At 57.4% G+C, this 27703-nt stretch overlaps 1 protein-coding gene across 2 annotated transcripts in view; it reads left to right on the top strand.

Annotated features, from left to right (window-relative positions):
- AP2A2 (adaptor related protein complex 2 subunit alpha 2) overlaps positions 1-27703 on the top strand; it is a 63823-nt gene that overhangs the window by 24008 nt on the left and 12112 nt on the right. The window contains exons 2-14 of one of the 2 annotated variants that reach the window (XM_019714744.2): positions 4820-4888; positions 10989-11131; positions 12655-12848; positions 15894-16023; positions 17945-18046; positions 19252-19360; positions 20760-20910; positions 22021-22189; positions 23186-23323; positions 25749-25931; positions 26332-26429; positions 26814-27045; positions 27123-27290. In XM_019714744.2, coding sequence (XP_019570303.1) covers positions 4820-4888; positions 10989-11131; positions 12655-12848; positions 15894-16023; positions 17945-18046; positions 19252-19360; positions 20760-20910; positions 22021-22189; positions 23186-23323; positions 25749-25931; positions 26332-26429; positions 26814-27045; positions 27123-27290 — 1886 coding nt within the window. The remainder of the gene's footprint in view (positions 1-4819; positions 4889-10988; positions 11132-12654; positions 12849-15893; positions 16024-17944; positions 18047-19251; positions 19361-20759; positions 20911-22020; positions 22190-23185; positions 23324-25748; positions 25932-26331; positions 26430-26813; positions 27046-27122; positions 27291-27703) is intronic. The other variant, XM_019714745.2, reaches the window with a different exon arrangement.

Raw genomic sequence — 27703 nt, 5'->3', positions numbered from 1 at the left:
GCCACGCCCAGCGTCCAGTTCCGGGCTGTGACTATGGGCCTGTGTCTGCACCCCTTGAAGAGGGCAGGCAGTGAAGCCGGCCGCCCAGCCCAGCCCGGAGCCCCAGCCCCTCGTGTCCTGAGTCCCCTCCTCATGGGGACACCCTCCCTGGTCACCCCACCAGCCTCCTCCATTTGTGTTGGTGGGCAGCCAGCCCTGTGGGGGCCACGCCTGTGCAAGGCTGTTTAAGTGGGGGAAGTTGGGGACAGGGACAGCAGAACCTAGGGTTCATTCACTGTGGCAGCAGACATGAGGGGCACCTAACACTGTGGGAGGCTAAGAGGGTTTCCCCAGATGGGGACAGCCTGGCAGTCGACTGGAGGGGTGGAGGGCAGGCTGCAGCAGAGGCCGCAGCATGGCTGAGGGCTGGGCTGGGCTCCCCCAAGGGAGGGGTAGCGAGCAGGGCCCAGAGCGGCAGGGCTGCGCACCCGGCCTGCACAGGCAAGGACGGTACTCTGCCCTCGGAGGAGACTCGCGCTTTATGTTGGATGGACCCAAGGAGCCGCCGAGGCCAGGGGACATCCAGCCTCACTGGAGTGCTTCTGAACTTGGTGGGGGGGCCCCTGTCTCACAAGGCAGTCTACTCGTATTTCCTCCTTTGTGTGTAAAACAAAGCACAGATACAGAAGATCACACAAAGCCCACACGCGGAGATCAGTGAGTTATTACAAGGCAGACATCCTGTGACTTCCGCCCCGCTGCCCACCCTGGAAGCCTTTCCACCTGCTGCACCCTGTCCGCCTCCCCCAGACCTGCCACTGTCACTGGTTCCTGTGTCCCTGACAGGTTTCTCACCCAAGGCTGCATCCTGAGCACTGCGGTGGACATTTGTGTTCTTTACTCTGTTAGTCTGTCCCCCTTTCTTTTCCTTAGGACTGTCAGTTGAAGACTCAAGACATTTCAGGGACATGAAGTTATAGAGGTCACGGTGTATTTCACTGTGCTCTTCGCTGTCTGCAGCGGGGTCCAGAGGCCAGGTCACACGCAGGTGACCCTGTGGCCGGACTCAGGGTGATGTCCTGCTCTTCACATGGGGCTTGTGCTGTCTGGCTGACTCCATTCTTGTGAGGCCTCTCCCCTGCCTGGTTCCATGCGTCCCTTTGGGGGCTGCAAAATGGTGCTGTTCTCATCCGTCATTTCTTTTCCAACCGTCTGTGGGAATGCTTTTGGGAGGGGACCTTCCCTTCATGTGCTGCCTGATTGCTGGGGGGGGGGGGGGCGGGGTCGTGGTGTGCGTGTGGGAGAGGAAGGGCAGCCCATTGGTTCTTCCCCTTTATTTACCAGTTTCCAAGGTAACTTGTTCCTTAATGTCCTCTGAAGATGACATGAGGTGTTTTTTTTAAATGTGAGTTTGAACCCATGAGTTGAACCGTTTTTGTGACTGTGACCATTGCCCTTTTTGTCCTTGTGGCAGCTCCGGCTGTCCTCCGTCTGGCTAACAGAGCCTTCCTCTGGTGCTGTGTGTTTGCTGTGGCCCTGCAGCTCTGCGGTGGTTGACAGTCCTGGCAGCAGGAAGCCTGGGCGCGAGGACACTGGCCCCGGTCCTGCAGCCAGGGGCTTCTCTGGGAAGCCTGCTTTCTTGTCGTGGGACCTGGGACCTATGCTCTGGTTCCTGTGCGGCCCCTCAGAGGCCGTGCTCGTGCTCGTCCTCACGGTGCCACAAGGCCGCATGGACAGTTCAGGACGGCCGGTTTCCTCTAGGACGCTGGGGACGGTCCTGAGACTGTCGCCTAATCACACATGAACTTGACCCTGTGTTGCATTCGCAATAGGCTCCAATCCGTCACCATCCATTGGTGTGTGAGGGCAGCTGGCGCAGTCTCCCCTCCTGCTGTCCTGCAGCTGTACTTAGTTTACGGTGACCTGAGTGGATGCGTCACCCCACTTTCCCTTCCCTCACTCCCAACTGGTGCTCACCCAGCGCCTGTGCACACCCGCCGGTGCTCTCCGTGACACCCGTGCACGCTGGCTCATTCTCTGGAGCACCAGGAAATGCCTGGGCATGTCTGTCACTCTCTGAACTCTCCCACCTGGATGAGGTGTGTACCCGACACACGGAGGCCGTCATGCTGGGCCCCGTATCCTGTCTCACACTGCTTTTCCTTAAGCATGTGTCCCCTTTCCTTCCGGTGAAAAGCAGTGCCAGAATCTGAGGGTTTCTCTTACAAGCAGCTTGCTCTTTTTCCTGGATGGTCAAAGGACTTCTTTTACTTTAAAGTCCGATAACTTGAGTAGAATACGTGCTGGTGTCCCTTGTCGCTGTGCTTGTCTCCTGTGCAGTGTGGGGGCCAGGTGCACAGTCTGCTGGGTGAGAGCCCTCAGACGTCAGCTGGGCCTGCTTGGCCTCTCCTGCCCTCAGGTCTGGCCATTGCGCCATTCTCTCCCTTCTCTCGCACAGACATGTTGCCCTGAGGGCGTATGGTTTTGGAGGTTTTCCTTTTGGGGGAACTGTGCTCAGAGATGTCTAGTGACTCCCCTTGGTTGTACAGCGAGCCCGTGGCTGCCCTTGGATGCCAGCGTCACGCGCCCACTCCAGAGCCCGCTCTTCTCACCGTGCGCCTGTGCCCTCCTCCCTGGAGAACCCTGCCCTGCCCTGGTCTCGTTCCACAGAGGGCTGCTGTGATCATTTGTTCCGTCTCTCCTGGTGCTTGCCCCATAACTCTGTTAGGTGCTTTGAGTTTTATTTTGTGATTTTCCTTCTTGGGTAATAGCTATAGAGTCCCTTACGAAAGTTAACTTAGCTTATTTCACGTTGTTTCCTCTTTCCGTGGCCTCTCAATCTTTTTATTATTTCTGCTCTAGACCTGACTCCTTTGATTCTGTACAGCATAAGTTCCTCCTGCTTGGAGGTCTCTTTTTCTCTAGGGCTTGGCTAGGTAGAGTGGAGTGGACATGCCAGAAAGAGAAGCAGACCCAGACTCCTGTACACCTGTGAGAAGCACACAGGCACACACACAGGTGCACACACAGGCACGCATGCACACACAAACACAGGCAGGCACATGGCCATGCACACACATTCATACGCGCACACAGACACACGTACGCGTGCATGCACACACAGGCAGACATACATGCTCACACAGGCGCACACACACAGGCACACACACACAGGTGCACACAGGCACACGGCACACACGCATATACACACAAACACAGGCACATGTACATGCACACACGTATATGCACACACATGTGTGCCCTCCTGTGCACAGGGCTTCCTCTACGCTCGTCCAGGCTGTGGGAAGCTGCCTGCAGTCTGTGCGAGCGAGCGACAGAAGAGTCCCAAGACGTTGTCTTTCAGGGGCCTTTCAGTCAGGTCCAGAAAGCCTATTTCAACAAACAGACTAATTTTTAAGAAAATTTAAGAAAAGTTTGCTCTTGACCTGCCCTCCCCCCCGCATCAGGCTTGCTGCTATACAGGGCGCCCCATGCTTCCTCCGAGGAACCCAAAGGGTTCCCGCCTGCTGGACTGCTGTCTGGCAGCAGGAGGGCAGGGCAGGAGGGAGGTTTGGGCTCCCCTGTCCCTGTCCCCTGCACCCCTCCTTCCCCAGAGCTGATAGTGTGCTGTTTGGTGGCAGCTCTGCAGCTCCCACCCTCTCCCCCAGCTGGGTCAGCAGCTCCCCCAGGCCAGGAAGATGTTTGAACCTAGGTCCCTGCACCTCAAATACTGGCTGCCAAGGGAGCCCGCCAGTGCTCTGGGGGCTCCTAGGGCAGGACTGTTCCTTTCATTCGGATTGTAAGCCTCGTTTATTAGTGATTTAGTAGTAAAAGCTCAGGCTGTCCTGGAGGGGGAGGCTGCCTTCCTGGGGGTGCGATGGGTCCCAGAGGGGCGGTGATGAGGCCGAGTGGGCAGTTGGCCTGTCTGGAGGAGGGCGCATGGTTGGCCCAGCATCGGGGGGTTGGGGGGTGGGGAGGGTGGCTGCTGCTGCGGATGCCTTTTCTCCTGCTGGACTAAGGACTTGCCAGACAGCGTCTTTAACAGTAAACTGGGTTCCTGCTTTGCTTTCAGAAGTGATGCAAATTCGCAGACAACTCACTGTGTCCTGTGTGATGGACAACTTCTTCGATTTCTCAGTGCTTATTAAGATGCGCAGTCCTTGAAAAGTCACCTGTGCTCGCTAGGCCTCAGTTTCCACACCTTTCAAGGTGGAGTGGAACTGAACCTGGTCTGATTTCCGTCCTACGCCTGACACTTCCCACACACGCAAATGTCTGTCGAATTAAGGCCAGCTTCGCAGTGGATCTAGGATGGAGCGAGAGCTTGACTGTCACATATGTCCTATACCCTCTGTCCCTTTCTCATGTCATGCAGAATTCCTAAGTCTTATTGCATATTATGAAAGCACACTGACCAGGTTTTGAGCTGGTAAATTTCATACGGAAAGAAAATTGGAAGCCTAGAATAGGTAAAAGTTGATACTTGAAAAAACTATCTGGCAGTAAAGGTCAACTTTAGAAGTAAACTGTTCTCTGGTAATGATTTATTGTAGAGAACATTCAACAGGTGTTTGAGTGCTTCTCGTTCCAGAACTGGGGCAAAAAGGTGAATGAAAAGGTCGCTGTAGCCCCTCCCTCCCTGCAGTGTGGCGTTTGGGGACTTGCCCGCCGACTGGGCCTTGGCTGTTGCCACTGCCACCTGCCTGCCTGCCCTCAGGGCTCTGGTCCAAGGCAGGGGGCTTCGTTCCTGCCTCAACCTGCTGGGTCGGTGTCGCCAGGGAGTGGGTGGTAGCGTGTGTGTAGAAATCCGTTAAAGTAACCTGTTTGTGTTCTTTTTTAGGCAAAAGTAAAGAAGCAGAAATAAAGAGAATAAACAAGGAGCTGGCAAACATCAGATCAAAATTTAAAGGTGAGTGTGTGTAGCCCTTTCACGGGATGTTCTGTTGTGACATTTGTGTGACAGGGGCTTAATCTTTTAGTAGCATCTTTTTTTCACTTCAAACCAAAGTTCTTAGTGCAGTCACTGTCATGGCTGTGTTAGAATTTCAGAGTGTTTCAAGTCAGCTGTTGGTTATTCTCAAGCTGTTGGATGCTTTGTGTAGAACTGATCCGATGGCGTGGCCCCTTGGACCTGGTCTGTGCCCGGGACTGGGGGGACCTGACTGAGAGCAGTGATTCCATTTGTGGGCGCAGCCCCCAGGAGCGGTGTGCGCACTAGACCCCACGCACAAAGGCTCCAAATAGGGACCTCACGTAAAGGGAGCCCTATCTGAGGCCGCCTGATGTGTGTCTGAAGTCTCACGGGGCAATGTGGGCCCCCGCGGTGAAACATCTTCTGCCATGTGAATCCGCGCAGGAGCCGGCGTGGGTGGCGGCACACCTTCCCCGGCATCCTCATTCTGAAGAACCGTGAAGAGCAGCGTTCCAGCCTAGGGCATGCTTGTGAAAGGCCGGCTCACGCTTTAGGCCTGAGCTTTTCAGTTCATTTTCACAGGTTTGAAGTCTGAGCAGACTTCAGTGTGTGGCTGAAGTTGCCCAGGAACAGTGAGTAGAGGAGAGGGCTGGGGCTGGCCCCTGAAGGACCGTGGGGACAGGAAGATAGGGTCACTTGGCGATGACTCCCCTGTTACCAGGTGATGCGGAAGCTAGTGGGGTTCGCGTAGCTACTGATCGGTGTGCTCCGCTGACCCCAGGGGACGTGCTGTGCTGTAATACTTGCAGCCAGGCCCAAGGACGTTCGGAAGGTCTGTGACACTCCCGGAGGTGTATGTGAAATGCTTTGCTTATATGCTTACATACCTACATGTATGCATGTACATGTATTTTGGGGGGATGTCTATAACTTGCATTGCTTTAAAATTTTTTATTTATCTTCTCTTATTAACACTTTGTTTTTTCAGAGCAGTTTACGTTCACAGCAAAATTGAGAGGCGGATACAGAAATTGCCTGTATGCACCCTGCCCCCACACACCACCGCCTTCCCATTACTCATGTAACCACCTGTTACAATCAGGCACTGGCATGACATGTCATTGTCACCCAGAGTCTGTAGTTTACATCAGGGTTCATCTGGGCGTTGGACCTTCTATGGGTTTTGACAAACATATAGTGACATGTATTCGCCATTACGGTGTCGACAACCACTGCTCTCTACTGTCTCCATGTCGTTTTGTCTTTTCCGGAACGTCGTAGAGTTGGTACCATGCTGCACGCAGTCTGTTCAGATGGGCTTCTTTCACTTAGCAATAAGCATTGTAGGTTTCTCCATGGATAGTCATGGCTTGAGAGCTCATGTCTCTTTAGGTCTGAATACGATTCCACTGTCTGGACGTCCCACAGTTTATCCATCACCTGCCGAAGGACGTCTTGGTGACTTCCGAGTTTAGGCATTTATGAACAAAGCTGCTGTAAACAGCCGTGTGCAGGTTTGTGGGTGGACGTAAGTTTTCAGCTCCTTTGGGTAAATACGAAGGAGCATGATTGCTCGGCCGCATGGTGAGAGTGTGTTTGGTTTTGTAAGAAGTCACCACCCTGTCCTCCAAAGTGGCTGCACCACCTGCACCCCTCCCCCCCAGCAGTCGTGGTAGGAGTTGCTGCGGCTCCACGTCCTCCCGGCACTCGGTGTCACCGGGGCTCCAGGCTGTGGCCGTCCCAGTAGGTGTGCGCTGCTCCCTTGCTGGTGTTTTAATTGCATCTCCCTGATGACACGGGCCGTGCAGCACGTGTCACGTGCTCACTGGCCTGTGCGTCTTCACTGGGAGGAGCCCGTCGCTTCCACTGCTTCTCAAAGGAGGGAGTATCAGGTGGCGGTGAAGAGTGAGGTTCCCTGACGACCCCCAGATTATAGCCCTGCTTTGGTGCTTACTAGCTGCGTCACCCTGTTTCTCTCTTCTGAGCTGTAAAGTGGGACACTGATTATCTCGGGGGGGTTGTCTGTGAAGCAGACCCTGAGATGGGATCGGAGGACAAAGATTATTAGAGAATAACACCAATGAAAAGTCCAGGGAGCAGGCAGGGGGAGATGGGGCAGGGTGGCGTCGCAGGGAGCTGTGGGTCTGCCAGTCGTCACTAGCCCATGGGGCTTTGGAGCGGAGATTGCTCTTTGGGTGGGGGTGGTGGGCCCTGTGCCACGCCCTCACTTAGCTGTGGCTGGAAAGCAGGAAGGCAGCGTGTGACAGTGAACCTTGTCAGCCTGCCTCACTCTTGGCAGCTGTGGGCCTTTACTGAAGGGCAGAGGCGTGTCTGGGCACTAGTTGTGCCCACATGCGGAAATACGTATAAATTCCTGCACAGACAGTGAGTATCACATCAGTGTGAATCCCGTTGCTGTTACAGAAAGTTCCTGGCCCTCCAATGGTAGGTCTGTAGCCGTCTGGGTAAGTGTTTGGGGACAAGCGAGACGTGTGCTCCCTCCGCCTACACGCCTGTGTGAGGTGGGCTGTCGTAGTAGGGAAGGATGGTCCCACTTCTCTGTCAACCAGTTGGCATTACTGAGCTCAGTATGACTTGAATAGCAGCAGATAAGAGAAAACTTGCTGGTTGTGTGCAGAAAAATGTGCTCTGGGGCCTTCTGGCTCCACTTCCGGCAGATGAGATCGTTTACATCTGTGCTGCCCAGCGAAATACAGGGCAAGGCACACATGCAGACACACGTAATTCTAAGTTTTCTAGTGATCACATTAAAAAAAAAAAGTAAAATGAAGTGAATTTTAGTATATTTTATTTACCCCAGTATACCTAAAATAGCATCACAACGTGTAATCAGTAGAAACAGAAAAAACATATGTTGACATTTTCCACACCCAGTCTTTGGAGTCCGGTGTGTTTTGCACTTGGAGCACACACACACTCTGCACCAGCCACATTCCCAGGGCGCAGAAGCGCCCGTGGCTACTGTGCGGATTAGACCAACCCTTTAGCTGAAGACGACTTAGAGACACTGTAGTAAGAGAAAATTCGACTGTGTGGTCAAGTAGCAGGAGATGACTACTAGGCCTTGTCGAGGGGGTTAGAGCATGTGAGCGAGCGCAGCCCCGGCTGCTTGCTGATCGTGGAGAAACCGCTGACCTGGAGAGCCTGGGGGTAGACTCCAGTCGGGTGATGATGCCCTCCTGGGGCATTTGGCAGGATCTGGAGACTTTTTTGGTTGTCACACCGGGAGCTACTGCCATCTAGTGGGGGAGGCCAGCGAGGCGTCTCAACATCTGACTGCAGGCTGGTCCCCAGCGGAGAATTACCGGCCAAGGGGTCAGTGGTGACGCTGAAGGAGAGGTGAAGACCAGAGCCCACCCAGAGTGGAGACACCTTCCGCTTTGAACTGAGACCCCCAGAGGCAGTGCCCTCAGGGTAGGGGTGACCTGAGTTGAGCCAGTCCTGTCACACTGTCAGCCAGCCTTCGAACACCGGCACGCTCCACAGAACCTCCAGCCTTAAACTTGGATGAAGGAAGGAAAACAGTCGTCTCTGGAGGGAGAAATGTGGGGGCTACAAGTGGTCCCTCCAGGGATCCTCCCAGACACGATGCCCAGCACGCACAGAATCGACGTCGTGCCCGGGAACCAGCAGACACAGGATCACAGACCCCCGGGACCAGCTTCAGGTTACAGTAAACAGCAAGGTTTCTGCTCTTAAAGAAGTAATAGACAAGCCTGAACATTCCAGCAGCAAACTTTGAAAGTGTGGAAAGTGACATAGCGGATTTTGAAATAAGACCAAATGGAAATTCTAGAACTGAGACATGCACGAACCTCCAAGCAGAGCTCAGTGGATGGGTTGACGACAGATATAGTTGAAGAGAGAATTAGTGTCCTGAAAGACGTATGAGAGAAACCCGTCTAGACCAGCTCTCCTGGTTTCCTTTTATGTCTTTGTCAGCCTGTGCTGTGGTCTCACGTCCCCGGCGCTGCTCAGCCTGGTGGCGTCCTGCTTCCCCGGAACAGCCCCGAGGCAGGGGCCCCGGGGGCACACACAGGGTGCCTTTGTGGTTTGTGGCCAGCTCTTCTCCTTTCTTCTCCTTTGATCTTCATGGCAAGCCAGGGACATGGGTGCCCATTTACAGCTCAGAAAAGCCTCGATTTCACACTCTGAAATGACTGCAGTTAAAAAACAAGTCTAGCCCAGTACTGAAAGGAACGTTTTGAGAACTGCCTCTGGTCCGGTCAGGATTGTGACAGCACACAGTGGGTAAAGGGATGTTTGCTGTAAGGAGTACTGAGCTCTGACAGGGTGACTGGAAGACCCAGGGAGATAGTGTGGCCTCCAGGGCTGAAGGAGAACCCCCTCCCTGCCCAGGACAATTGGGAGGCCCCCCTGGGAGCAACAGGGTAGCTCAGCCCAGCAGAGAGCAGAGCAGGGGGCTAGTTTGGCCAGCAGTCCTGGGCATAGGGCGGGACCTTCCTGTGGGCATTCCAGCTGCTGGTGTGGGCAGGAGCTCGTCTGTGCTTGGGTCATGTGGACAGGGCTGTGGGAAGGTTATGACCAGAGTGGTCGAGGGGACGCACAGCTCCTGTGCTCACCCCTTTGCAGGATGGCTCCTTCCTGTTGCCATGTGTCTCCAGTGCCCTCTACCTAGACTGGAGCAGAGGCGTGGAGGGCGTCTGCCGTGGGCCCGAGTGAGCACCCAGGAGGCGCCTTTGGAGCTGACCAGTGGCCCTCGGACCCTCTGTGTTCCGGCGGAGAGGTTTGCAGTTGGGAGCGAGCTTGGGCTCCTGTAGAATGAAGAGCCAGGTGCAGCGGTGCCCACCTGTGGAGGTCGGCAGGAGGTTGGGCTCCCGGTACACACCCCGGCCTGGGCCTGGCTCGTGAGGTGGGCGGGGCCAGGTGCTGGGAGTGGGGTGGATGCAGGTGGAGCCGGTGGGCACACATTCTGGTTGGAGATGAGCAGTGAGCATCTGGGCCTCATGGAGTGAGCAGGACTTTGTTCCCAAGGCCTCGCCCTGAGCGATACACAGCTCCTGGCATCTTCCTCCTTGCCCCTGATGAAGGCGCTCTTGGAGCGTATGAGGGGGCCCGAGGCAGGATGCGTTAGATGTCGCTCTCCAGCTCAGAGGTGACCCTGCCCCTTGGTCTACAGCCCTGAAGCGGCTGCTGCTGAGAGGCCAGTTCTGGGGGGGTGGGGGGGGGTTCTGATGGTTGGGTCACGGTGAACGGCAAGCCGGCAGCCAGCGCCCCCAGACCAAGCCAGAGCCCCGCAGCCCCACGGCCCCCAGCCTGACCCGCATACATCGGGGGCAGCGCCCGCCCCCCACCAATCAGGCTCCGCCCCTTCCCCACTGACCAGGAGCAGCACTGGGGCCGGAGCTGCGTTTGGATGCGCTGGATGGGCAGGAAAGTCTTTCTACTGTGGCAGCAGTGTCACCGTGAGGCCACCGCTCTTTCTGGGTGTCACGTCTCCAGTCTGCCAGCCTGCCAGCGGTTGACTCTGTGCAATATTTCGCACTTCTCAGATGACACAGAACTTCCAGTGTTTAGAATGGTGGTCTTTTTAAAATGGCTCTTTGTATTCTGCCTGCGACACGTTTGGGATCTGCTGTGACCTCCAGTGAAGTGTGAGCACGGTGGAGAGATGGAGCGCTTCTGCTTCTGTGTGTAGTTCTGGGGGGTGATTTGTCTTAACACTGGTGTTTGTATACAAACAGGAGATTGTGAAGAGTACGTTTATCTGCCAAAATTCAGCAGCTTATTTAGGACATCGCCGTGCTGGCCTGAGGCAGGGCTGGCTCCAGGAGCGCTGGGGGATTGAGGCAGGTGGCCGTGCGACCCTGGTCCCCTGTCCGACGGCGCCTGCCCAGGGCTGCGCTGGGGGGCACCGCCCCTGCTGCCAGGCCTCTGCTTTCTCTTTTTAGGGAGGCCAGACACCTGGGCTCTGCTGCTCCCCACCCAGTCTTGAGAGGCCGCTTGTGCTAGTAGTGTCTGCTGTGCATCTGGCCCGCCCCACCGCCCCTCTGCCAGAGGCCGACTCCCACGGCTTGCTCCTGCTGATTGAGCTCCTGGCTTTCCCTTCTTCTAGGTGACAAGGCTCTTGATGGCTATAGTAAAAAGAAATACGTCTGCAAGTTGCTCTTCATCTTTCTTCTGGGCCACGACATTGACTTTGGGCACATGGAGGCCGTGAACCTGCTGAGCTCCAACAGATACACGGAGAAGCAGATTGTGAGTGGTGCTGGGGGCTGGGGCTGGGGCTGCTGGTGTCCAAGAGGGGCTCGCCAAGCAGCAGTGATGCTGTGGAAGAGGCTCTCTTCCCAGGGGAGGGTCTTCTGATCAGCTGCTCATTTCTTTACAACTTCTACCTTCTGAGAAGGTCCTGTGGGTTTCGATGGGAGCTGTACATGCCCAGCTTCCATGTGACAGGCCCCGTGAGGTCTGCCTCAGGGACGGGAAGGGCATCGTCTTCCCCTCAGCACCTTGCTAGCACTCTTCAGGAATCAGTTTACCAGTGCCCCTTGTACAACTTTGTTTCTGAAATGGGCCCCAACTCACATGGTTTCGGAGCCAAAGCTGCAGGTGGGGGGCCTCGCACTGCCCCCGATCGATCGCCATACCTTCATTGAGGGCCCTGGCGCGGCCCTGAAGCCCTCTCATCTCAGGCTTTGTGGTTTTAGCCCTGGTCCTCTGGGTGTAACATTGTTTCTGTATGTTTTCTCCAGTGTTACACAATAACATTTTCCTCTATTTGTCCAAAGATGTAACTTACAGAAGGTAAAAAGTTATCCTAGATGCCCCAGGAATTTTGTTAAGTATTGGTATTTATTCAGCAAAAATTCGTTGTGTGTTTGCCATGGACCAAGCAGTGTGCTGGGGGGACCCTGGGGACACAATGACCAAAAGCAGCTGTAGGCCCTGCTCTTTCCCAGTGGGGAGGTGGCATCAGACAGCTGTGGCCAGTGCCCAGGGAAGGAGGTATGCAGAGCCCTCTGGGACCCTGAGAAAGGGGGTGGCTGGTGCGGAGGGTTCCTTAGGGAGGGCTTCCTACTGAGGCTGAAGGATGAGTTAATGGGCTGAGAGTGGACAGAGCAGGTGGCACCCAGCCATGGTGCACACGGGGGGTGGGGGAGGAAAATTGGAGGGGCCACGGCGGCTCATGGCGGCCTTTCTCCTGAGACCGACAGGAAGCTGGGCAGCAGGTTCCTCAGCGTGGTCAGTGGTCAGATGAGTGTTGAGAAATCACTGCCCCCTGCATGGTGAGCGGGTGACACAGGCTGGACTTTGGCCTGGGTGCCAAGGGGAAGCTGGGGGCACAGAGACAGAGTCGTTCGAGAGCTGGGATTCTGGAAATCACCAGTTTCTGTTAGCAGGCAAGGCAGGCCCCTTTCCTTGTGTCCAGAGAGGCACATTGCGGTTACTCAGACATGTCAGCCTATAGAGGAGTGGGCCTGGGGAGAGGACCGAGGTGTCCGATTCCTGTGGGGACGTCTGATTAAGTGCCTTTGGGTCCCTCCCACAGGACATTCCCACAGCAGAGTTGGAAGCAGAGGCTCGTTTCTGTACCGGAATGGGCGCTTTCGCCACAATGCAGACGAGAGGAGCCTGCTGTGGCACGAGTCTTAGGGCCACCCCATGAGCGGGTTGGGAAGCTGCTCCAGGCTCGCTGGAGGCTGGCGTGTCTGCGTGGGCGTCCGCCGGGCCCATGTGGGCTGGGGTGCTCAGGACCTTTGTGTCTTGTCTTTCTGCACCAGGGGTACCTGTTCATCTCCGTGCTGGTGAACTCCAATAGCGAGCTGATCCGGCTCATCAACAACGCCATCAAGAATGACCTGGCCAGCCGCAACCCCACCTTCATGGGCCTGGCCCTGCACTGCATCGCCAACGTGGGCAGCCGGGAGATGGCCGAGGCCTTCGCTGGGGAGATCCCCAAAGTCCTGGTAGCTGGGTATGTGTCCTGGGATTCGCTGACAGGTGTCAGACGTGTGACTGCTTACAGAGCTGATAGAAGGGGTTAGTCTCCCCATGTTAAGTAGTGGGGGACACGCTACGGTCAGCCGTCAGCTGAAGTCCAGTCAGGCCTTCCCTCCCCTTGTGCCTGAGATTTTCAAGTAGATTAAAGAAGAAGCTGACCCCTGCCGATCCCAACTAGTCCAAGCCGGGGCTTGAGCCTCACACAGGCCGTGGGAGGACAGCCTTCCTGGCCGTGGCCCAGTGCCCTCCTTGCTCTTCCTTAAGCATTACTGAGGAAAAGCTCACGTGCCCGATTTTGAGAATTCTAAGTACTCCGCTGCCGCCGCCTTGAATGTGGAGAGCCACGCATGGGGCCCAGCAGGGGCTGTGGGAGTGCTGAGCGTGGGCAGGGCTGTCTTGGGCCCTCGTGTTCCAGAACACTCCGCTGAGCTGGGATGCTAACCCGGAGCCCAAGCCCGGGCGACGCTCCTGGCTGACAGAGCCCAGCCCAGGGCCCTTCATCAGCACGCTGGGGACCACGTCCTCCAGGACGACCAGCAAGGAGCGGATGCCGCAGCTCCCAGCTCCTCCGACCACGGCAAGGTGGAACGACCCTCACACAGCAGTGGAGAGGGCTGAGGGAGTCAGAAAGCGCCTACACTGCGTCAAAGCAGGCCGCGCCTGACCCGCGTTTCTCAAAGGGGAGTGTTGCCCCAAGGGACCTTGGGAAAGTCTCAGCACGTTTGGTTGTCACCATGGAGGGTGTTCTGCCCACATCTCATGGGTGGAGACCAGGGTCGCTGTTACACGTCCTGCAGCGCACCTGACCGGCTGCACGACTGAGGACCTGGCCTTGTGTGTCCGTGTGCTGCGGGGAGGAGCCCTGGGCTGCACTGAGCACGCGTGCAAGCCCTGGAGGAGCGTCACGGGAGCCTCACACCAGAGGCCAATGGAGGGGCCTGGCTGGGGGGGACTGCAGAGCACCCTGATGGCTACCAGAGGCTGGGACGCGCAGCTCAGACAGGGAGGACGGCGGCAGCTCGGGCAGGGGGAGGGCTGCAGGGTTGGGGGAGCGAGTGGGTTGCTGGGACAACCCCGTCACAGCTGCGGGTCACTTAGACATGGCAGCGGGCACGGTGGGTGCCCTGAGAATGGAAGGAGGACTGAGGTGCTCCGAGTGTACTGGGGGCGGGGGCTGCGGAGGATGCGGGCCCCCCTCGCCCGCCAGCGGCCCAGGCCTAATGGCCTCCCCAGCCGCCTCCTCCCAGCCTGGCCCTGCCCTCAGAAGGCACGTGCCCTGGGCTCTGAGGTCTTTGCTGCTGCTGTGGCTTTGTTCGCGGCATCTCGAGCAATACCTGGAACAGTAGGTGACTAGTATCTGTTGGATGAATGAGATGTAACACAGACAGAGGTAATCTCTGAAAAGTATTCAGAGGACGATTCAGGAACATTCCCTGAAGTAAGGGTGGAGCCGTGTGCAAAAGGGTGCACTTGACACGCAGCCTGGACGAGGGTGGATGTGGAAGAACAAGTGGGAAGACCAGCGGTGCCTCCTGTGTGGGGCCTGCTGAGCTGGCCTGCCCACCCACCCGGGGGGGTTCCTACTGCGCCCCCCCACCCCAGCCCTCCGGGGACTGACACCAGCCAACAGATGACTCAGTGCCGAGGGGGGAGGTGCCCAAGGTGGCAGGGATGGTGGGCACAGAGGGGCATCATTGGAGCTGAGTTCCTGGGCCCTCAGCTCCGACAGTACTGAAACCAAGTCGGCAGCCGTTTCCCTCCATCCCTACTGGTGTCGTACACTGCATTTCCCTCTGTTCCTCGAATGTTCTTACCGAAAGTGGCTGTCTACTGCCGGCGCCAGAGTGATGTGGGAACGCTGGGCAGGTGGCCCTCCTGTCAGTCAGGCCTTGTCATTGCAAACATGGAGACAAGCTGGCTACTTCAGGCCAGAGCCATGTGTCACGAGTCCAGTGGTTGGCACAGCCGGTAGGCATGCACGGTGGCCTCGTCAGCCCACCCCCACAGAAGGAAGCTCGGTCAAGAGGGCGCTGGTTCTGCCACAAGGCCTGCAGGACGTGGCTGCCCTGCCATCCCTGGTGAGGATGGCACGGGCCAGAGAGAGGGCCCAGGGTCCACTCCTGTCCCCAGGAGTTGGCATCCAGCAGAGAGCTTTCACTGAAGTAATTTTCCTTTGGGTTAGAATAGGGGGTGGTTTGGCGGTCCCTTGTGTTGGCTTAGATTCATTTGGAATTAAAAAAGCCCAAGGGGAGGTAAAACTCTTGTCTTGCCTCCAGAAGGAAGCAGAGCCCCCATTGGTTTGCAGTCGTGACGAGTCCTTTTTCAGACATGTTGTGACAGCCTGCGTTCGAGTGTCCTGTGTTGTGGGAGGAGGGGGTACACAGCTATGGGAACACACTGCACTCAGCCAACACGACCTCCACAATAGAAAGCCCCCCAGGCTCCCCAGCCCAGAAGTGCGGCTTGTCACAGCCAGTCCCTTGGAGAGGTGACGCCAAGGGAGCCGCGGCCCTGCTTCTCCATGTTGGGGGCACGCAGGGTGGGTGCCTGATGGTTTTGGAGGCGGGGAGGAAATCTCTTTTTTGTTGTTGTTGTTAACAAACAAACAAAAAAGACTAATTCAAACAATGAAGGAAGAACGCTAGTTGATTATACCGCACAGCCCAGGTCGTAGCCAGCAATCAGGGAGGTCCTAGAACAGGCGCTTTTGGAGGCGCGGAGGTGAGCGGTGAGAGGCTTTTGCCGTGGGACCCTTTCCTGTGGTTGTGTTTGATGTGAAGTCCCTGAGGTAGCTCTTCAGAGCAGACATCGTCAGTCACTGTGGGACGCAGTCCACACGGAGACCCCTCGCAGGAGATGGCAGCGTGCGCTTGCTCACGCTGAGCTGTCAGAGCCTCTTACTCTGTGTGTTATTCTGGTCTCCCAGTTTCTCTGGGGTGGCTCCAGGCCGTGCTGGGCTTGTTGGGCCCTGAGGGGTGCTGGCCGTGCTGTCGAGTGACCGCTGGCGTCTGTTTTTCAGAGACACCATGGACAGCGTGAAGCAGAGTGCCGCCCTGTGTCTGCTGCGTCTGTACCGGACGTCTCCCGATCTCGTCCCCATGGGCGACTGGACGTCCCGTGTAGTGCACCTCCTCAACGACCAGCACTTGGTAAATGCTTCTGGACGAGAGTCCACCCTCGCCCACCGAGTAGCCTCTGTAGGAACAGCCACTGGGACAGCCGCTCAGTGTGGTTTCTTATGTCCTTGGAGTCTGTGCACCCTTCCTGGGGGGAGTCAGACACGGTCTCTGGCTCCCCCTGCAGCCAGTCAGGCGTCAGTGTTGGCGGGCCTCCTGCAGACCAGCCACACAGACCAAGACCGAGTGGAGGGCGTCCAGGGAGGGCCCCCCACGTGGTGGGCCTGTCTGTGCCTCGTGCAGGGCTGGGATGAGGGCATCCTGTGGTCCCACCTATGCTCTGGTCTGCACAGCCATTTGTGAGCCAGGCCCGACTGTCCTCGCCGTGTTGTGGACGAAGATAGGGAGGTGTAGAGTGTCCACAAGGGAAGGGGCACACGGGGTCGTGACACTGGGTCGCGTCGGAGCAGGGGCTGGACAGAGGCCTTGTCCAGCCTGAATTCTGTTGTTTAAATGAGAGAATCAGACTTCAACACAAACAAATTTTCCTGCTGGGTAGAGAGAGGTGTGAGTGTGTTAGCTGCTTACTATAATACATTTTTCCCAGAAGAGAAATTACCTTAAAAACTGTATTAAAAATAAATGATAGTCATGTAGAAATGCACAGGTGAGAGGTTGTGTTGGCGTGCTGGCCGTGGCGTGACAGCCCCTGAGCTGTCCCTCCTCAGTCCCCATGCTTACTGGGAAGGCTTTGTCTGCATTGGGGCAGTCCTTCCTCAGAGTGGAGCTGGGCGTCCGCAGGCCGCGTTGTAGGCTGGAGGGTGGAGAATGCTGCTGCCACATGCCGGTCATGCACGCCGGGTCACGCCGGGTCACACTCAGTCTGTTCAGGGTCAGACTCCCCCGTGGAGTTGGGAAGCGCTGCTAGAGGCCAGGTGGCTTCAGGTCACAAGCTGCCCATTGAGTGGACCCCATGAGCAGTGGGGCTTTGCCCAGTTTTGAAAATGAGGAAACTGAGGCTCAGAGAGATTAAATAGCTTCACAGAGACCCAGGCTTGAACCAGGAGTTGACCAAGGTGGCAGGGCTGGTGCCTGCGGCCAGCTGCTGTTCCAGAACCCAGGTGCTGCGTGAACGAGGCAGAGGGGAGGCGGGGCCTGGAGAGGGCGGCGTCTGGCTTCTTCTGTACACAGTGCTGTATCCGGACACCATTTGTGCAAGTTTGGGGATTTCTGGCCCATGTTGTCATCACTGCTGCCTGTGGGGAAGCTCCTACAGCCCCACAGCTGACAGATGCCTAGGCCTTCGGCCGTGCACACCCTCGCCCAGCGGTGGCGGACCCTGGGGGCCTGTGGGCAGGCTGGCACCGTCCGAGTCCTGCGTCAGTCAGAGCAGATCGCTGCAATGCAGCCAGTGGGCTGGCGTGGGCTAGGACGGAGTGAGCGTGTGGTGGTCCTAGCCTTCTCCTTACGCTGCCCTTCTTGGAGGCTCCTGCAGGGCCATGGGGACAGGGAGAAACCTGCTCTTGGTAGCTGATGAGCCCGACTAACTCCTGTCGACAGAGTGCTCATGCAATCCCGTGGAGCCTTGTTGGCGAACCCGGCCAGGCCCCACACACTAGGACCCTGGCAGGGTCAGTGTGTTACAAGGACTGAGTGTGTTAAAGCCCTCTGTTTGGTGTGGGGAATCTGTTGGCACTGATAGTAAGGCGGTTAGAACCGGCCTCGCGTACGGCTTTCACACTCCACTAGGAAGCTGAGGGACCAGCACAGCGGCGCTCAGATGAGGTCAGACCTCCAAAAGCGTCGTGGGCCCATCACAGTGGACCTGAGGTAGCCTGTGGGCTGCCCATTTGGTCCTCTCAGTTTAAAGTTGATTTTGGAAGATGGGCTTAAAATGAGAGGTCAGCTTCAGGTATTTTGGCTGCAATGGAAAGGTATGGCATCTTTCTTCCAGGGTGTGGTGACTGCTGCCACCAGTCTCATCACCACCTTGGCACAGAAGAACCCAGAAGAGTTTAAAACCTCCGTCTCTCTGGCCGTCTCCAGATTAAGCAGAGTAAGTCTGTTGGTGGGAACGGGACTCAGCGTGGGTTTTGGTCTTAGTTATTGTATGTAATTAACATGTTAGTTTAAGTTTTGGAATGCAGCTATTTGGCCCAGTTTGTAAATTCTAGAGTGAAAACTTGGTCAGTAACCAGTTGGCCTTTGTTTTCAACCTTGTCAGTAGAGATATGTCCCGTTAGTGTGGGAAGGTGCAGAGCTCGCGGCTTTCACCCACCTGGCAGGGTGGGGTGTGCGGTGCCCCGTGGGGTGCACAGGTCCCCAGAGGGGCGCACATGCCTGTGTGGCAGCCTGGGACCCTCCCCACAGCAGGGGCCCTCGTCCTCACTGTTGTGACCTCGCTCCTCACTGTCCTTCCCGTCACTGCCGAGCACGCATCCTGAACCGTCCTTCCGCTTTGAGTGTGTTTTGAATTTTCTATAAATGGATCAAACCGCATATATTCTTTTGTGTTTGACGTGGTTTGCTTCACATTGTGAAATTATCGTATGTGTTGCTTTTCATTCCTTTTTGAGGCTGTGTAGAATTGGTATGAATATACCAGTCACCTTCCTGAATGCACTCACTTATGACTTAAAGTGTCACCTGGGAGCTTCGTAGGTAGAAGCTACTTTGACTCCCTGACGCAGTAGATGGCGGAAGGCACCGGGGCTGTGTGTTAGTGGGAATGTCATGTCTTGGGGACTGTCCTGTGTTCAAAAGGTTGGTGGAGTGTCTGCTCTGCCAGGCGCCTCTTTGGAACTGTGAGTGAAGGAAGCGTGCCCTCTGGCCTCGGGGAGCTCATGGCAGCGTCTGTGCTCCGGGACCTTGGGGGTGCGGGCCTGGGGTCAGAACTCTAGCTTCTCCCTTCCGCGGGTCCAGAGGTCTCCCGTTTGTGTTGCTCTTGCTCTCCGATCCACACAGGAAAGACTGCGTTCCGTAGGTGCCGTAGGGTTCTGGAGCGAGAGTCGGTGGTGTCGGCAGGTGTGTCCTGCAGAGCAGGATTGCCATCGCACACCGGCTGGTGGGCTGTGCTGACTGTGAGGCTGGCGCAGCTGTGCCCCTTTACCGCTGATGTACGGACAAGCGGAGTCAGTACTCTTAGGATATTGAGTGAAACCAGGTTTCCAGTTAGTCCGTGACCTGCGGGACCAGAGCCAGTGTGGGGCCTCACTTGGGGACGCCTGCTTGCAGCGTCTCATCACCTGTGTTGTTTTCCAGATTGTGACATCTGCGTCCACAGACCTGCAGGATTACACTTACTATTTTGTTCCTGCTCCCTGGCTGTCAGTCAAACTTCTGCGGTTGCTACAGTGCTACCCACCCCCAGGTAACAGCCACGCAGCACGGACCCCTGGGAGGGGGCTCACCTCCGCCTCGTGGGGCCGGTTCCGTCTTTCGTTTGTTACCATTCAGAGTCCCCACTAGCGCTTGCTCTTGTTCTGTGGATCCTTCTGGGACGCTGCCAGGTATCTTGGCTTTCCCAGCGCAGCTAGTGAACTCACGATTTTGTTACGATTTAGGATTCCCTCTGCTTTTACACAGTATCAGATTTGTGAGGTTTTTGAAACAGTCTTCTGAAGTAAAACTTGAAACCATTAGAAATTGTGTATCCTAATTGTTAACCCGTGAAACCTTCATATGCCATCAAGGGTGTTACTGTGTTCATCTTTCGTCTAAACTGTCATTGATTTGATTAGTACTGTAGGTATCTAGAAATAGAATTTCTTGGTTGAAGACTATACAGGAAAATCGTTAGATAATTTCCAGGGCCTTCTACAAAGATTGCTTTGTTGTTGCAATCTTTACATTTAAATCTAACTTGTTTTGGTACAGGGTATTTCTTTGTTAACTTTAAGTAACTCCATACTAAGTACCTTTTATGTTAAAGTATGATTGACACACCCTCTGTGGGGAGGTGAGAGCACCTGGCCCACTTCCTGGCGGTAGTTCTTCCCATGGCACTGGCTGCTGCCGTCACTTTCCTTCTGCGATCCGGGGACGGGCTTGGACTCAGACCCTCCCCTCTTGCCCATGGTGTGAATTTCATCGTCCTTGACCTCCTTTTGTTGTGAACTTTCTCGGCTGTTTCTGATGTGGTGGAGTTTGAGCACCTGCATCCCTCTCACCCTCGTGCCTCTGGGCTCAGGTCTCTCGGGGCTTCTCTGGGGCTCTGCTCTCCGTCCCTTCTCGGGGCTTGAGGGACGCCATCTCTCTGGCACGGCTAGTTTTACAGACCCCTGCGTGTGGTGGTGATTTTGGTAGATATGTTGTACAAGTTGTTTCTGACGTTCTGGTGTTTTTCTTACTCTTTTTTGTCCATTGTTTTCTGGTTTGAGTAGAACTTAAAAATTTTCTTCTCTATTTATTGCTTCTTATAACATTTTCTTTACTTCTGCTGGTAATAGCAGGGGAGAAAACTATTTTGCCCCTTTTTCCTTGACTTTTTTTGTGTCATATGTTTTGTCCGCGTGTCTGAGCCTTTGTTTTCTCTTGATATTCATAGTCTCTATCTCACTAAAGTATTGTGTGTGCTATTTCCTTAAAATGTGTGTGTAGTTACTCTGGCTGTTATATCCTCTTGTTTTAAATGGCTGGACGATTTGCACGGCGGTACGTAGCCGCCGCCTTCTCCCAGTGTGACGTGACTTGATGCTCAGGCCCCAGGCGTGCAGCTGGGAGGGCAAGGTGGGCTGGGAGCCGGCCCGATGGCTTTCTGTCCTGCCCAGAAGACCCTGCCGTGCGAGGCCGCCTGACCGAGTGCCTGGAGACGATTCTGAACAAGGCCCAGGAGCCCCCGAAGTCCAAGAAGGTGCAGCATTCCAACGCCAAGAACGCTGTGCTCTTTGAGGCAATCAGCCTCATCATTCACCACGACAGGTGAGCGGCGAGGCAGGCGGCGCCCCCACTGACGTTCTTCCCCAAAGCTCATCTGAACACGGGATCCTCAGAACATAGGCCCACGTGCTTCCTCGCTGGCACTGGCCTGGCGCTGAGCTGGTGTCCCCCCACCTGCAGGCCCCGCCGCGCAGCCTGTGCTGCCTGCCTGGCCCCTTTCCTTGGCCCTCCTCTGACACTGCACGCTGGTGGTCTGGCCTAAGAACCACCAGTGTTTCCTTTGCTGTGTGCGGTGTCACCTCCCCCAGGGGGCCTCTCCTGTTCTCCTGAGCAGCCCCCTGCTGACCGTACAGGAAGGACGGCTGTGTGCCTGTCTGCGCATGTGTCTCCATTAGCTTTCCTGTGGCACCAAGCGGCCTCCAGGTCGGCCCCAGGTCGTTCCGGAGGCGGTGGAGACGGCCGTGTGTGTCAGTACAGCAGAGAGACTGACAGGCCCCTGGACGGCAGGACAGTCTGCTTTCCTGCCATCTGTGCAGCCTGCCTGGGGCCTCACCGAGGGCCGTGCGAGGGAGCGTGGGCTCCGGCAGACGCGCTCAGCCAGGCGTCCCCTCAGCTGTGTCACAGATGTGCTTTCCTGTGACAAAACTCAGTCTGAGGAAGACTGCAAACAATTTTCAGTATGAGAGGCCACCGTTGTGTCTTTATTAAACGTATTTAAAGAGCAGCGCAGTCAGGAGGACAGAGTAATCAGCGAGTAGAGATTCACGAGATTTCATGGTAATTGGTACTTAGCTATTCACTCACCTCTTTTACACCTGTGTCTTCACACGTATTCCTGCTGAGTCGTCATGGCCGGGGCTCTGCTTCAGCCGTTTCCCGGGCTGATGGACTCTGGCTGAGCCCACATTCCTGGCCACCACCTGATGGGGGCCTGAGCCTTACAGCGTGAGCTCAGGCCAGAGAAAGGCGCCTCTGGCATCGGTAGCCCTTTGGAGTTGGTGGCACCTCCAGACATGTCGGAAAAGCCCCTGCAGCTCCGTGGGTTCACTGCAGTCACTGACCTCGAGGCTACGGCTCCTGGAGGCCCTGAAGTCTTTGCTTCAGCATGTGGTTGCTGTGTCCCCACCCAGCCCACCCTTCCCGTCCCTGCAGTGAGCCAAACCTGCTTGTCCGCGCCTGTAACCAGCTGGGCCAGTTCCTGCAGCACCGGGAGACCAACCTGCGCTACCTGGCCCTGGAGAGCATGTGCACACTGGCCAGCTCCGAGTTCTCCCACGAGGCCGTGAAGACACACATCGAGACGGTCATCAATGCTCTGAAGGCGAGTTTGTGTGGGGCCATGGGCGTGGGCACGGGCACCTGTCACTCCTGGGGGCGCAGCAGCGGGACACGGCTGCAGGTGCGACTCCAGCTGGGTGCTGTGTTCCCTGCCTGCGAGGCGGCTGTTGCAACGTGTCACATCTAACACGCTCTTGCACAGACCAGAGTCGGAATAAATATTTAAATCAATAGAAACAATTCTTTTGATAGAAACATAAAATATTTGCTCCTTGTCTCCAAGAAAACTCACCTTTTACAAAAGAAAATTCACTTTTTCAAGGAGTTAAAACTCCAGACTTGGAAGAGCCGAGTTGAAGTTGTCTGTCCCGTTGGGGGCACAGTGGTGCCCCCCCCCCCGCGTTCCCAGTGTTAGAGCGCTGTGTGCCCCCCCCCCCAGCGTTCCCAGTGTTAGTGCGCTGTGTGCCAGGCTCAGAATGAGAGAATGTCCCACACTGTCCCTTCGTGTCTGCACAAACTGAACACGTGTGTGGTGCGTGTTTTCAGTGGGAGGCCAACGGGCTTTGGAGTCAGCCATGAGTTGCCCTGGGTCCCTCAGGCCCGCTCACAGCCACTGCCGGTCAGGTGGACTGGGACTTGCCCTTTTGCGGGTTGGTCAACCCTCAGCAGTGCCTCTCGGGCCAGCCTGTGCCGAGCTGCAGCTGATGCGCAGTGTGGGTGGGGCCCGAGAGCCAGCACTGTGGGTAGCAAGCTCCTAGGCGACACGGAAGGGCTGCTCTGTGACCACACAGCAGAGAAGCCTGGAATTCGCCCTCTAGGGGATGCAGCTGGATTGTGGGCAGTGCAGGGCCGAGGGGGGCAGTGAGTTGGCATGTGAGGGGCTCTGCCTCGCCAGAGTCTCTGGGGCCCCTGGATTCGGGTGGTGAGTGCGGAGAGCTCAGAGTAGTGTGGGGTGAGGGCGAGTGTACTGCAGTGGACGGCCCCTGTGTCCCCAGCCCGGTTTGCTCGGGCACCTCTTTACTCCGTGCCTCGTCCTCAGACGGAGAGAGACGTGAGTGTGCGTCAGCGGGCCGTGGACCTCCTGTACGCCATGTGTGACCGCAGCAATGCCCAGCAGATCGTGGCCGAGATGCTCAGCTACTTGGAGACAGCAGACTACTCCATCCGAGAAGAGATTGTGAGTTCTGACGTGTGGTGTCTACTCAGTGGTTTCTGATTCTGCCCGCGGACTTCACTGCCAGTCGACTCGATTCGGGGTGAAAAGGCCTGGGTGTTAGCTTCGTAAGCAACACTGTCCGGAGAGCCTCTCGGTCTGTCAACGTCACTGTAAACAGTCTGCTGCTGGAAAGCTTTCCTGGCACCGTCCCCTCACTCTCTCAGTGGAATGGGTTTGCAGGTCAGGGTCCAAAGGAGGTTTCAGGGGTCTGCGGCTGAGCTCAGCCCGAACCCCAATTCCTGTGGGCACAGCCTGTGGTGTGGCCTTGGATGGTACATCTCTGTTGGCACCTCTGCCCTATGTCTCGTGTGTATCGGGGAAGGAAAGACTCGTACCCGTTTACCCCACGGCACTCGGAGTTTCCAGTTTTATTTCGTCACCTGCAAAGAGGGTACACACACCCACCAAACCATCCTAGCTTGGCCAACACCTGCTGTGTGAAGACTGGTGGTCAGAGAGCAGCTGGGGCACGAGGGCCCTGGGGTCCCATGGTGGCAGAGGGGCTGTGCTCATGAGTCTACCAGGCCAGCTGCTCTCCCCAGGGCCTCAGGCTCAGCGTGAGTGGACGTGTGTGGGAGAAGCCGCCAAGGCCAGCCACCCGCAGCCTCTCCATCCTATGAAAAGCATTTCTTTGTCGTTCTGGGGAGCAGAGTGCCACGGAGGCCCCCATGGGAACTCTGTGGAGCGAGTGCCCATGTCAGAGGCAGCTGTGAGTCTGGGTTGCTCCTGGGCCAGTGTCTGGTTTGAGAACGAAAGGCCAGGAGCTCCCGAGGGTGGCTGTGTAAGGTCAGACTCTCAGGGCGATCGCCATGGCCGGGCTGAGGGCCAGGTGCTGGCCCTTCAGTGCTGAGCGGCCTGTGCCTAATTCCCCTGTGTCCAGGCTTCACGAGGAGGGGCTCGGGCTGCCCTGCAGCCAGCCTGGTGGGCTTCTCGGAAGGAGCGAGCAGCTGGGAAAGGGCTGGGGAGGCACAAAGGGTGAGGCATGTGGGGGAGACGGGAGGAGTGGGGCGGGCAGGGCCGGGCCAGCTGGCTCCAAGCAGGAAGCCCCGAAAAGGGCACGTGGGGAGAGGGTGTTCAGTGGGGGTCTGGGTGGGCGGGCTCAGGACTGCAGTCGCTGGGGCGTCCTTCCTTCCTCATCGCCGTCCGGGGTTGTGGGCAGAGGTGGGTGTGTTCTGGGGGGTGACGCGCAGGTTCTCAAGGCGGCGAGGCAGGCAGCTCCACATTGGCTGCTGCTCCCTTGGAGATGAGCGGCCGCCCTCAGTCCTAACCATGGAGTGATGCAGACACTAAGTGCCCGCTACGTGCCCTGTCCGTCCACCTGGCCGGGCGTGTCAGAGGTTGTGCCAACTGCTGGACACACATATGCACGCTCTGCCCACAGGGCGCCTTTCTGTCCACGGCGGGTGGGCGGGGACGGGATGTGGTGGGCAGGACGCAGACCTGCTGTGGTGTGGGTGAGGTTGGATGGAGGCCAGCCCAGGGCCTGGGGGCCTCTCACGAAGGGGAGCTGGGGGGCTTGTCAGGTGACAATGCAGGCACAGAGGCTGCTGGGGCAGGAGTGGCCTCAGCACGGCGGGTGGAGGCAGTGGGTGCTGGCCAGCATCTGAGGCCCCAAGTGCCCGGCTGCAGGGTGTGCTCTGGTCTGGAAGTGTTTTGAGCTGAGGGTGGTGGAGGCGTGTGTTCTGGAATGGTGGTTTGGGGTCCTATGGAGAGTCGGTTTGGAGGCCGGGATGGGGGTAGAGCAGAGGCGCGTGGTCCGGGCTGCAGCAGGGTCAGGGGCACAGTGGGAGGGCAAAGGAGGGCTAGGAGTGGTGTGAGGGTGGGGGTGCCCACGTGAGGGCGGGCAGCTCACCAGGGAGAGGGTCTGGTCTGGGCCGCTGATGCTGCTCAGGGCGGGCTCCCTATAAGAAGAGGGTGACTTGGGAGGCGAGGGCCGTGGTTCGGACCAGTCTGGGCAGAAGCCCCTGGGGCAGTGGATGTGGCCCACAGAGCCCTGCGGGGTGCGTGGGGGGTAGATGAGCCAGTGGGGTCTTCCGTGGAGAGTAGAGGGGAGACTGGGGAGACAGGTGGCCAGGGCAGGAGGAGACCAGACAGCGTGGCCAGGAGAGGGGAGGATCAGGGCGGGTGCGGCTGTGGTCAGGGCAGCCTCGTGCCCTCCTGCAGATGTGTCCCGTCTCTCCTGTGTGTTTCTGCTCATGGCCTTTCGTGTCCATTCTTGGAGGGCGGTTTGGCTTTCCTCAGTTACATTGACGAATCTTAAACTTTCTGGGCTCTTTTGAGAACCTGGAGGGAGTGTCCCACTACCGGCGTGGGCGCAGGGGTTCAGTCAGAAGCCGTGGCGGGGCCTGCGGGCAGCGGCACCTTCCTGAGTGGCTGTCGTCTGCAGGTGCTGAAGGTGGCCATCTTGGCGGAGAAGTACGCCGTGGACTACACGTGGTACGTGGACACCATCCTCAACCTGATCCGCATTGCCGGCGACTATGTGAGCGAAGAGGTGTGGTACCGTGTCATTCAGATAGTCATCAACCGGGACGACGTGCAGGGCTACGCTGCCAAGACGGTGTTCGAGGTACAGCCCGCTTGTCCCTGGCTCAGGTGTGGTTCTGGTGGCGTGGCTGACCTCCCTGCTTCCTCCTGGCACTGTGCCTGGAGGGTCCAGCTCTAGTTGTGCTGCCACCTCTGCCTGGCTGAGCGCCTGTCACTAACACTGGTGAAACACTCTTGGCTCTGAGACGTCGCCTGAGCACAGCGCCCACGGCCGGCAGCTCTGCCTGTGCGCAGAGCCCTAAGGGTGCTGAAGGGCACCCACCCCCCCCCGGGGCCTGAATGGCAGCTTTCGGAGGCCACATCTGGTCTCCTGTGCTGCTGCAGGGTGGAGGGGGGCAAGAGGGGGCGGGGCTGACAGGAGGGCCTCCAGGGAAGACCTCCCAGGAGCAGGCGCTGGGCTCACGCTCCTCGCCGTCCCACAGGCGCTACAGGCCCCTGCGTGCCACGAGAACCTGGTCAAAGTGGGCGGCTACATCCTGGGGGAGTTCGGGAACCTGATAGCAGGGGACCCAAGATCCAGGTAAGATGCCCTTTGGGAGTGAGGTGAGCCTTGCGTTCTGATGCTGGGCTGCACCTTGTGGTTCTCGCGTGGACGGTCTGACGCGCTCACCGGGGCAGCTCAGAGCAAGACCCCTTCCACCGGCCTGACAGCTGTGTCCCTTCAAGCTGCACAGAAGCTGGGGTGCTAGTCAAAATACAGGGCTGGCTACTGTGTGGGAATGTCGTTCCAGAGGAGACGTGCGCACTCACTGGACAGGAGTGGCCTGGTTGGGTGGGGGTTCCCTGGGTGCCTCCTTGCTCACCTTCCCTGTGCAACCCTCGGGGGCTCAGGCTCAGACGTGGTGTTGGGTAAGGAGGTGAGGAGGTGACGTCGGCCCCCCGTCTGCCCCCGTGCCCACCGCAGCCCCCTGATCCAGTTCAGCCTGCTGCACTCCAAGTTCCACCTGTGCAGCGTGCCCACCAGGGCGCTGCTCCTGTCCACCTACATCAAGTTCGTGAACCTGTTTCCGGAGGTGAAGGCCACCATCCAGGACGTGCTGCGTAGCGACAGCCAGCTGAGGAACGCGGACGTGGAGCTGCAGCAGCGGGCCGTGGAGTACCTGCGGCTCAGCACGGTGGCCAGCACCGACATCCTGGTAGGCCCGCCGGCTGGCCTGTCCCTGCCCCGAGGGCGCCGCTGTCGGCCACGCTGACTGGGCTTCCTCCCCACCAGGCCACTGTCCTGGAGGAGATGCCCCCGTTCCCCGAGCGCGAGTCGTCCATCCTGGCCAAGCTCAAGAAGAAGAAGGGCCCGAGCACGGTGACGGGCCTGGAGGACAGCAAGCGGGAGCGGGGCGCCGACATCAATGGGGGCCCCGAGCCCACGCCAGCCAGTGCCGCGGTGGGTCCTTCCCTGACGTCAGGGCCCCTCATGAGCTCCCGGGATGCCCGGTCCTCATGAATCGGGACCAGCAGAGCATTTGTCCACTGGGGAGAGTGTTTGTGGAACACGAAAGTGTGTGCCATGAGCCTGGCAGTGGCATCAAGCCTGAGGCCTTCACCTGTGCCTCCCTGGAACCCCAGAAACTGTTCTCATCCAGACACTGTTCTGTTTAGGCTCTTTCACCCTGTTGTCTGGGGTCCCCGTTCAGCTCTTAGCCCCTCCCCATCTTGACTTCCATGTTAGAAAATGTGGACCAGAGCACATCTCCCTTTATGGATTAGTGACGTGGTGAGAGAGACAGCGTGCCCTCTGGGTGCTTGTCGGGCCCAGGGGTACCAGAGAGCTGTCTGCCCTTCCTCTCCCAGGGGTGC

The sequence above is a fragment of the Rhinolophus sinicus genome, linkage group LG06 (assembly GCF_036562045.2).
Source record: "Rhinolophus sinicus isolate RSC01 linkage group LG06, ASM3656204v1, whole genome shotgun sequence".
In the NCBI taxonomy this organism is placed as follows: domain Eukaryota; kingdom Metazoa; phylum Chordata; class Mammalia; order Chiroptera; family Rhinolophidae; genus Rhinolophus; species Rhinolophus sinicus.
This window is presented reverse-complemented; position numbering and strand designations above follow the sequence as displayed.